This window comes from Rhinopithecus bieti, unplaced genomic scaffold (assembly GCF_001698545.2).
Source record: "Rhinopithecus bieti isolate Rb0 unplaced genomic scaffold, ASM169854v2 scaffold_33210, whole genome shotgun sequence".
NCBI lineage: Eukaryota > Metazoa > Chordata > Mammalia > Primates > Cercopithecidae > Rhinopithecus > Rhinopithecus bieti.
The window spans coordinates 182036-192897 of NW_016814226.1; the positions used below are offsets into that span (position 1 = coordinate 182036).

The following is a 10862-nucleotide window of genomic DNA, read 5'->3' on the forward strand; positions in this document are numbered from 1 at the left end:
TTTTTTTTTTTTTTTTTTTTTGGTAGAGATGGGGACTATGTTGCCCATGCTGGTCTTCGATTCCTGGGCTCAGGTGATCCTTCCACCTCAGCCTCACGAAGTGCTGGAATTACAGGCATGAGCCACTGTGCCTGGCCCATCTTAATTTTTTTTTTTTTTTGAGACGGAGTCTGGCTCTGTCGCCCAGGCTGGAGTGCAGTGGCCGGATCTCAGCTCACTGCAAGCTCCGCCTCCCGGGTTCCCGCCATTCTCCTGCCTCAGCCTCCCTAGTAGCTGGGACTACAGGCGCCTGCCACCTCGCTCGGCTAGTTTTTTGTATTTTTTAATAGAGACGGGGTTTCACCGTGTTAGCCAGGATGGTCTTGATCTCCTGACCTCCTGATCCACCTGTCTCGGCCTCCCAAAGTGCTGGGATTACAGGCTTGAGCCACCGCGCCCGGCCAATTTTTAATAGTTTCATAGCATGCCACTGAACCATAGAATAGTATTACATGACAGTTATAAGGACTCCACCTTCATTATTTCCCAAAGTGGTTTCCACAGGCCTTGATGTTAAAGAAGATGGCTCTGCTATTGCTGATGCCCATGCTGTGTCACTCAACTGAAACAAAGTGAGAAAAGTCATTAGCAGACAAAGCAAGAAAACAGCCATAAAAAACAAATCAAAGCACAGGAAAAACCTAACAATTTAAACAGCCACATTCTGAGTCCCTGTTCACGGAAAGGAAGGCGTATCTATTTTTTTCTTGCTTTCTTTTTTTATAGAGACGGGGTCTTGCTCTGTTGCCCAGGCTGGAGTGCAGAGGCACAGTCATGGCTCACTGTGTCCCTGACCTCCAAGGCTCAAGTGATGCTTCCACCTCAGCCTCCTGAGTAGCCGAGACGGCAGGCATGTGCCACCACATCCAGCTAAAGTTTAAATTTTTTGTAGAGAAGGGGTCTATGTTGCCCAGGCTCATCTCAAACTCCTGGGCTCAAGCTATCCTCCCACCTTGGCTTCCCAAACTGCTGAGATTACAGCATGAGCCACCATGCCTGGCCTGTTCTCCTCTTTCTTGATAACCTTTTTGGGTAACTACTGACTGTGACAATGCTAATAAGTATGTGCAAATTATAATAGCAAAAACAACAACAACAACAACAACAACAAAACAAGGTTTAACAACCTGTATGACTTTACATAGTTTTAAATTGAAAATTAAAGAATAAGCTGGGCACAGTGGCTCACATCTGTAATCCCAGCACTTTGGGAGGCTGAGGCAGGCAGATCATCTGAGGTCAGGAGTTCGAGACCAGACCTGTCAATATGGTGAAACCGTGTCTCCACTAAAATTACAAAAAAATTAGCCGGGTGTGGTGGTGTGGGGAGGCTGAGGCAGGAGAATCACCTGAACCTGGCAGGCAGAGGTTGCAGTGAGCCGAGATTGTGCTAGTGCACTCCAGCCTAGGCAACAGAGCAAGACTCCATCTCAAAATAAAAAAAAAAAAGAAAGAAAGAAAATTAAAGAATAGATTGAGCAAGAGTTCACCAAATCGTGCTCCTTACCCAATGGGACTAGGCGAAGCTAGGATAGCTGGCAGAACATATGATGCTCCAAGACAGAGGTAGGCACATGTTACCTTAAAGGGCTAAATAGTAGGCCGGGCACGGTGGCTCATGCCTATAATCCCAGCACTTTAGGAGGCTGAAGCTGGTGGATCACCTGAGGTCAGGAGTTCGAGACAAGCCTGACCAACATGGCGAAACCCCATCTCTACTAAAAACACAAAATTAGCCAGGTGTGGTGGCGCATGCCTATAATCCCAGCTACTCGGGAGGCTGAGGCAGGATAATCTCTTGAACCTGGGAGGCAGAGGTTGCAGTGAGCTGAGATCGTGCCACTGCACTCCAGCCTGGGCAGCAAGAGCAAAAACTCCGTCAAAAAAAAAAAAAGAAAGAAAAGAAAGAGCCAAATAGTAAATATTGTGGCTTTTTAGGCTTTACTTTCCCTAGATCTAAGTGATCCGAGGAGAGGCCACAGAGTACTACGGATTGCTGTCACTGTTGCTATCAGGTCACAAGGATGAGGAGTGTGATATTTAGAGCCTTTATTGAAGGCTTACTTTGTGCCAGGTACTAAGTACTTTTACCAGTACTATTAACTCATGCAACAGCTTTGAGATATATACTATGTAAACAGCAAAACTGGGGCACTGAGAATGAAACCCCTATGAAAAATGTCTTCATTTTTTGTCAGTTTCAGAGCTCTGAACTGAACTGTGACACAGTATTAGTAATAAACTCTCAGTGCTCCCTGGCAGCTAGATAAGACATGCAACTAAATTCCAGCTCACAGGACATTAAGCAGAAGGGATGGGAGCTACCTCTAGACTTTTTCTGTAAAACAATAGGGCATTTGTGGCAGGGTAAGGTGGCTCACACTTATAATCCCAGAACTTTGGGTGGCCAAGGTGGGTGGATCACCTGAGGTGAGGAATTCGAGACCAGCCTGGCCAATATAGTGAAACCTCGTCTCTACTATAAATACAAAAATTAGCCGGGCATGGTGGCACACACCTGTAGTCCCAGCTACTCGGGAGGCTGAGGCAAAAGAATTGCTTGAACCCAGGAGGTGGAGATTGCAGTGAGTCAAGATCACGCCATTGCACTCCAGCCTAGGCGACAAGAGCAAAACTCCATCTCAAAAAAAAAGTTACCTGGGTGTGTTGGTGCACACCTGTAGTTCCAGCTACTCGGGAGGCTGAGGCTGGAGAATTGCTTACTCAGGGGGCAGAGGCTGTAATGAGCTGAGATCATGCCACTCCACTCCAGCTCGGGCAACAGAGCCAGATTCGGTCCCCCCAAAAATAAAGAAAGAAATAAAAGAATAGGGCATTAGCTCTCAAGGATGCTTGTACTCTTCTCTTAAGCTGGGAGAGTCTTAAACTGAAGCAGCTGCTTTAGACCCTGAGATGGAAGCCACACGTTGAGAACAGCAAAGTCCATCAGTCAACGGCAGATAGCCTAACCTTAGAATTGTTGATAATGTCACTTCTCTCTTCAGTAGTTATGTTTCAGGACTTCTTGTTACAACAGCATAGCCTGTATCCTAACATTTTAAATATGTACCTTTTGTTAACTGTCAGAGGAAGCACACTTTAAAATGAGGTGAAGCATAATACATACCTCAGGAGAAACGTGAGAGGCAAAAAAATCTTCCTCCTTTGGTGGAGGAGACAAAGGTGGAACCACACAACTATCAAGCCACAGCTAGAAAAAAACACAATGCAGGGCTGAGCATTTCATCCGGCCTGTAAAGGATTTTATTTGATACCCTTCATTTCCCTTATAGAGACCTGTTTCCTAAAGATTGGTGCTTTCCATTCTTATAAAATCAGTAACATCCCTACAGAGGACCTCTGAGTGCACTTTAGTAATCTATCATCCAGTAAATTTTGCTTGCAAACCTTGAGGAAGTCAAGTACCTCAAACACACAAACCATTTCTGAAAAGGAAAGATCAAAGACTTCATATCTAAACGCAGGTTCCCAACGATAATCAATCCTCGTTATTCACGGATTCCATATTTATGAATTTACCTACTTGCTAAAATTTACTTTCAACCCAAACTCAGTCCTCGTGGTGTCTCAGTCATTTGGAGAATAGTGCAGCAAAACGAGTTGCCTGAGAGCCCCGTTCTCAGCTGAGGTAAACAGGACACACTACTCTGCCTTCTTGTTTCAGTTCTCATAACAAATGTCCTTCCTGTAGCTTATTTCGTGCTACGATCTTCACATTTCCGTGCTTTTCATTGAGGATATCACTTTTTAAGATGACTCTCAAGTGCAGTCCTGAAGGGCTAGCTAATGTTCTGAAGCACATGAAGGCTGTGATGTGCCTCATGCGGAGAAAATCCAGGCATTAAATAAGCTTCATTCAGGGCTGAGTTACAGTCCTTGGCTGTGAGTTCAACATTCATGAGCCATCAATATATATTTAAAAAGGTGTCTCTAAATAGAAACACATGTTAAATAAGGTTACGTATTGATCAGTTGACAAAAATGAAACCAGAGCTCATAGGAACCTAATCCTGTATTTCTCCTAGGAGCAACGTTTTAGTATTCGTTAATCCAGTACTCATGATGAATTTACAGAACATAACTACTTCAAATAGTAAGAATCTATTGTACACTAATTCCCTGTAAGACAACTCAGGTAGAAAAGTTTTACTATTCAGGATAAAAATCACTTTTTCTACTAAGTGAACATGTATCTAAAGGAGACAATCCAGCCTCCAGTGACTTACATCAGTGCCATGCTTCCGTGTTGCTTGAGAGGCAAGCGATTTGATTTTCTCCCTGTAAAGCTGAGCAGCGCGACTGTTATACTTGGCATTGGTATCACTGGTGGAACACCCATGTTGATGAAAAAAGGAAGACTACGGAGAAAAGCATGCAGATTAATATTTTGGTAAAACTAGTTATGGCCAGGTGCGGTGGCTTACGCCTGTAATCCCAGTACTTTGGGAGGCCAAGGCAGGTGGATGACGAGGTTGGGAGATCAAGACCATCCTGGCTAACACGGTGAAACCCCACCTCTACTAAAAATACAAAAAATTAGCCAAGCATGGTGGCAGATGCCTGTAATCCCAGCTACTTGGGAGGCTGAGGCAGGAGAATGGTGAACCCAGGAGGCGGAGCTTGTAGTGAGCTGAGATCCTGCCACTGCACTCCAGTCTGGGAAACAGAGCAAGACTCCGTCTCAGAAAACAAACAAACAAACAAGCATACAAAAAACAAACCAAAAACTAGCTATGAGCCGGGCGCGGTGGCTCAAGCCTGTAATCCCAGCACTTTGGGAGGCCGAGACGGGCGGATCACAAGGTCAGGAGATCGAGACCATCCTGGCTAACACTGTGAAACCCCATCTCTACTAAAATACAAAAAACTAGCCGGGCGAGGTGGCGGGCGTCTGTAGTCCCAGCTACTCCGGAGGCTGAGGCAGGAGAATGGCGTAAATCCGGGAGGCGGAGCTTGCAGTGAGCTGAGATCTGGCCACTGCACTCCAGCCTGGGCGACAGAGCGAGATTCCGTCTCAAAAAAAAAAAAAAAAACACACAAAAACTAGCTATGAGACTTGCATTACAAAATGAAATAACTAGTCCTCATTTGTCCATTAAACCACCTCTGTCATTGTGAACTTTATTTGGGGAGAAGCTTTCTTCTCAGGACTACTTTTAATTCATGAGCAATCCATTTCTTTTCTTTTCTTTTTTCTTTTGAGACAGAGTCTTGCTCTATTACCCAGGCTGGAATGGAGTGGCTCCATCTCGGTTCACTGCAACCTCCACCTCCTGGGCTCCAGCGATCCCACCTCAGTCTCCCAAGTAGCTGGGACTACACGTGTGTGCCACCACGCCTGGCTAATTTCTGTATTTTTTGTAGAGATGGGGTCTTGCTATGTTGTCCAGGCTAGTCTTGAACTCCTGAGCTCAAAGAATCCACCTGCCTTGGCCTCACAAAGTGCTGGATTACAGGCGTGAGCCACCGCTCCTGGCCCTTTTCTTTGTTTCTTGAGATGGTCTGACTCTGTCACCCATGCTGGAGTGTAGTGTGGCATGATCATGGCTCACTGCAGCCTCCAACTCCTGGATTCAAGCAGTCCTCTCACCTTGGCTTCCCAAAGTGCTGGGATTAGAAGTGTGAGCCACCATGCCCAGTCCACAATCGTTCTCAAAATGGATTCCAGTAAATCAGATTTTTTGACAAATTAGTGAGGAGCTACATTAACATTTACCTCGTTCAACACTATTCTGTCATTAACAGAGACTACAATATAAGTAAGACGTTAAGACAAGTATTTAAACAATTAAAAGAAACTGCTTTTACCCACTTCATGAGGATCCATGTACAGACATGAATTATAGAATTCATATCTTAATTAAAACAGGTCTTCTAAAAACCTATACAAGCGATCCTTTGATGAACCTAATTTGACTGATAATGATACTGGTCACCCACATGTTCCAGATCCTGTCGTGAGTGCTTCATGGGCATCATCGCATTCAATCCTCACAGCAACACTATCAGACAGTCACTACTCCTGTCTACACTTTACAGATAGGGAAAATGAAGCACAGAGAGATTCAACAACGTGCCCCAGATCACATGGGTAGCAAGGGACGGAGTTAGGATTCAAATACAAAAGGATGGGTCCAAGCCCATAACTTAGAGCTCCACTGGGTAAACTGAAATGACCACTCATCTGAGCCTTCCCCCCCATGTCCCCTGACCCCTGCTGGCTTGAGATGCGAAAGCTCCTTTCTGGAGTTTGGAGGGTGACTCTGCAACGTTGGGAAGGCTTAGAAATAAGAACAGGTAAGTCAAACCAACAGGGCTAAGTTTAGGAACAAGTTTGTGAACATCATGATAATGGGCAAAAGTTTCTAAAAAGATGCTTGAGGCTGGGCACAGTAGCTCATGCCTGTAACCCTAGCACTCTGGGAAGCCAAAGCAGGAGGATTGCTTGAGGCCAGGAATTTGAGACCGACCTGGGAACCAAAGTGAGACCACGTCTCTAGAAAAACCCAGAAAATTAATAAAAAATTAATAAGAAACACTGGCCAGGGCTGGCAGCTCATGCCTGTAAATCCCAGCATTTTGGGTGGCCAAAGTAGGCAGATCACTTGAGCCTAGGAGTTCAAGACCAGACTGGCAAACATGGCAAAACCCTGTCTCTACTAAAAATGTAAAAAACTTGCTGTGCCTGGTGGTACTTGCCTATAGTCCCAGCTACTTGGGAGGCTGAGTGAATCACCTGAGCCCAGGAAGTTGAGGCTGCAGTGAGCTATGATTTTGCCACTGCACTCCAGCCTAGGCAATAGGAGTGAGACTCTATCTCAAAAAATAAGCTTGAAACATCTAAGGCATACTTTTTTCTTTCTTTTTTTTTTTTTTTTTGAGATGGTCTTGCTCAATTACCTAGGCTGGAGTGCAGTGGCACGGTGAACACTGTTCACTGTAGCATCAACCTCCTGGACTCAAGTGATTCTTCTGCCTCAGACTCCCAAGTGGCTGGGACTATAGGCATGCACCACTATGCCTGGCTAATTAAAAATTTTTTTTTGTAGACTTTGTTGTCCAGGCTGGTATTGAACTCATGAGCTCAAGTGGTCCTCCCGCCTCGGCCTCCCGAAGTTCTGGGATTACAGGTGTGAGCCACCATGCCTGGCTAGGCATATCTTTTTAATTAAGAGGGGCAAAAATTGTTTCTTGAAAAGTGAAAAAAAAAATCTTAGTTATTACAATGGTTTATGGCCTTCCAAAGATCACCTCTACCTGACAAAACTGTATTCCTTAGTATTTAATTTATCTCATTAGGGAAACATTGGATCCAATTTAAATGGAAAGTTATCTAATTAATTGATTTTTATGCTTAGGGACAACGAAGAAAAAAGATTGAGAAACTAGCATTTTTGAAACTGCTATTATAGACTTCTGACTTTATTTGATACACACACACACATATATAATTTTTTTTTTTTTCTTTTTGAGACAGGGTCTTGTTCTGTCACCCAGGCTGGAGTGCAATGGCATAATCACAGCTCACTGCAGCCTGGAACTCCTGGGCTCAAGTGATCCTCCCACCTCAGCTTCCTGAGTAGCTGAGGCTATAGGCAGGTTCCACTATGCCTTGCTAATTTTTAAGTCTTTTGTACAGATGAGGTCTCACTAAATTGCCCAGGCTGGTCTTAGACTCCTAGGCTCAAGTGATCCTCTTGCCTCAGCCTCCCAAAGTGTTTGGATTCCAGACATGAGCCACCATGCCTGGTCATAATTTTTATTTGAAATGCATACAAATTTGATTTCTTATTCTTTAGCATATAAGAAACGCCTAAAGGAATTCCATTTACTCAATCTACACCATTTTGTCCTGATAAATAGGCTACCAGTGCTGTGCAATATTTGGCTGGCTAGATTTGTGAGGCTGCCAGTTCAGTGTTTGAGATAATCAAATATACTGAATTTGTAAATAAAGTTTACAATGTTTGAAAATCCTTAATTAGGTTTGTAAATGGGGTTAAGGAAATCAGTTCTTTTAAAATTATAAATTAATATTTTAAGGTTATTTTTTCACAGAACTTACACAATATTTATATTTGTGTTTAGAAATTAACACACAATATTTGCTATATTTAAAGACATGAAGAATGGGTTTTTTGGCCAGGCGCGGTGGCTCACGCCTGTAATTCCAGCACTTTGGGAGGCCAAGGCAGGCGGATCACTTGAGGTCAGGAGTTCGAGACCAGTCTGGCCAACATGATGAAACCCTGTCTCTCCTAAAAATACCAAAAAACCCAGGAGTTGTGACGTGCGCCTATAGTCCAGCTACTCAGGAGGCTGAGGCAGGAGAATCTTTTGAACCCGGGAGGTGGAGGTTGCAGTGAGCCAAAACAGTGCCACTGCACTCCAGGTTGGGCAACAGAGCCAGACTCCGTCTCAAAAAAAAAGAATGGGTTTTGTAATTTATAGTTAAGAAGTTAAATATTAATTCAAATACAAGCATTCCATCCTAACCACAAAAGTCACCCCAGTTATTAAAAAACTATTGTCATAAAGAAGCCTCCAGTTTCTCTGTACCCTTGCTTCCTGTTTTAATTTTCTTAAAGCACTTATCACTGCCTGTTATTTTCCTGTGAACATATTTCTTTGATCACTCTCTGACTGCCTCTGTCTCTAAGAGGGGATCTTGGTTATTTCTGCGTAGTATTTTGAGACAAGGTCTCACTCTATCACCCAGGCTGGAGCACAATGGCACCAACTCAGCTCACTGCAATCTCTACCTCCCAGGCTCAAGAGATCCTCCCACCTCAGCCTCCTGAGTAGCTGGGACTACAGGTATGCACCACTATGCTTTCCTAATTTTTGTATTTTTTGTAGAAACAGGCTTTTGCCATGTTGTCCAGGCCGGTCTTATATTCATGGGCTCAAGGTGATCTGCCTGCCTCAGCCTCCCAAAGTTCTAGGATGACAAGCATGAGCCACTGTGCCCAGTGGGGATCTTGTCTGTCTTGTCTGTCACTGTATCCCCAGCACGTAGCCAACGTTTCCATTTTATTAGGTGTTTAACAGATTTTTCAATAAACAAGTCAACTGGGTCTGTCCAACTCCAAAACCCATCAGGCTCTCTGCTTCATCTCATAGGGCCTCCCAAACTTGCAAGTATTGAACTCTTTTTGTTTGTTTTTTGGGGTGGAGTCTCGCTCTGTCACCCAGGCTGGAGTGCAGTGGTCTGATCTCGGCTCACTGCAACCTCTGCCTCCCAGGTTCATGCAATTCTCCCATCTCAGCCTCCCGAGTAGCTGGGATTACAGGTGTGTGCCACCATGCCTGGCTAATTTTTGTTTTTTTTTGTTTTTTTGTTTTTTTTTTAGTGGAGACGGGGGTTCCTCCACGTTGGCCAGGCTGGTCTCGAACTCCTGACCTCAAGTGATCCGCCCTCCTCAGCCTCCCAAAGTGTTGGGGTTACAGGCGTGAACTACTGCGCCCGACCTGTTTTGTTTTTTATAAATAGAGGGTCTTGCCATGTTGCACAGGGTGGTCTTGAACTCCTGGGCTCCAGGGATCCTCCACCTCAGCTTCCCAAACGGCTGAGATTACAGGCACGAGCCACTGCACCTAGCCTGAGCTTCTTTACTATTATAGCGTAACAAATATTTAAACAAGAAGGAAAATGATGAGTTTGAGATGAACTTACTGCATTAGCGTTTCCTCCAACTTGCATGCATCGCAACTGAAACCATGACCAGTTAGAATCCAACTCTGTAGATCTAAATGGAAAGAATATTACTAAACGTTAATTTTTTTATCCCCAGGATCAAAATCAGCGAGCTTTTGAGAACAAGGTTTCCTTTTTAGGATTCTAAAGAATTCTACGTTTGTGTCAACAAGGACCCACACTTTTGGGATGCCAGGACTCCAGAGTGGATGATGGCTGGTGTGAGCAACCCCTGGCTCCTGTCGTCCTTCCTGGAATGCAGGGCACGGGGACATGGTAAGTTTTTTTGTAGACTTTGTTGTCCAGGCTGGTATTGAACTCATGAGCTCAAGTGGTCCTCCCGCCTCGGCCTCCGAGGAACACCACCAACCCTTTGCCTCCTATCCTTGGTTGGGTATGATTTAAAATTTGTTAATGCGTCTCTACTCGAAACAGATGCACTGTTTGGATGTTTTCATGTCGGTGATCTACTTGTCCAGTTTGATCCCTACCAGAAGCTTGGAGGATGCTCATTCTCTCATCACAAGGTAGAAGAGACCTACCCAACATCACGACCGGCAGGGAGAGAAAACACAAGATTTCATGCTCCTGAAGTGAAAGCTACAAGCACTTCCTGCCCCTGCCACACCTTATGCCTGACTTCTCTCCATTGTAAAACAAGTAAATCTGAAACAAGGCAGTGAGTACAGCTTCAACAATGTACATTCACCAAGGGGTCGACTGTAAAGCAACAATGTTAGAATCTTTATACTGAATCCACAGAAATGAGCAAAAAGCAGAGGCTGTTATTCAGTAATAGCTTGCCTTACACTAACCGTAAGGAATGTGGCTATTTCAGAATGCGTATACGTAGAATACCTTTTACAAAACGGGCAAGGAAGAAAGAAAAGAAGTTTCAGGTGCACCAAAACTTTCCTTTGTGCTGCCCTTATATTTACTAATTTCTTTTTTTTGAGACAGGGTCTCACTCCGTCACCTAGGAATAGAGTAGTGTGATCACAGCTCACTGCAGCCTCAACCAGGATTGCTCAAGAAATCCTCCTGTCTCAGCCTCCCAAGTAGATGGTAGCCACCATGCCTGGCTTTTTTTTTTTTTTTTTTTTTT

At 44.3% G+C, this 10862-nt stretch overlaps 1 protein-coding gene across 1 annotated transcript in view; it reads right to left on the reverse strand.

The window, feature by feature from the left end:
* Nucleotides 1-10862, reverse strand: part of ARFGAP3 (ARF GTPase activating protein 3) — a 70575-nt gene that overhangs the window by 42305 nt on the left and 17408 nt on the right. The window contains exons 3-6 of the mRNA XM_017850007.1: nt 9737-9809; nt 4287-4418; nt 3167-3250; nt 514-601 (exon numbers count right to left, since the gene is read on the reverse strand). Of these exons, the coding sequence (XP_017705496.1) occupies nt 514-601; nt 3167-3250; nt 4287-4418; nt 9737-9809 (377 nt within the window). The remainder of the gene's footprint in view (nt 1-513; nt 602-3166; nt 3251-4286; nt 4419-9736; nt 9810-10862) is intronic.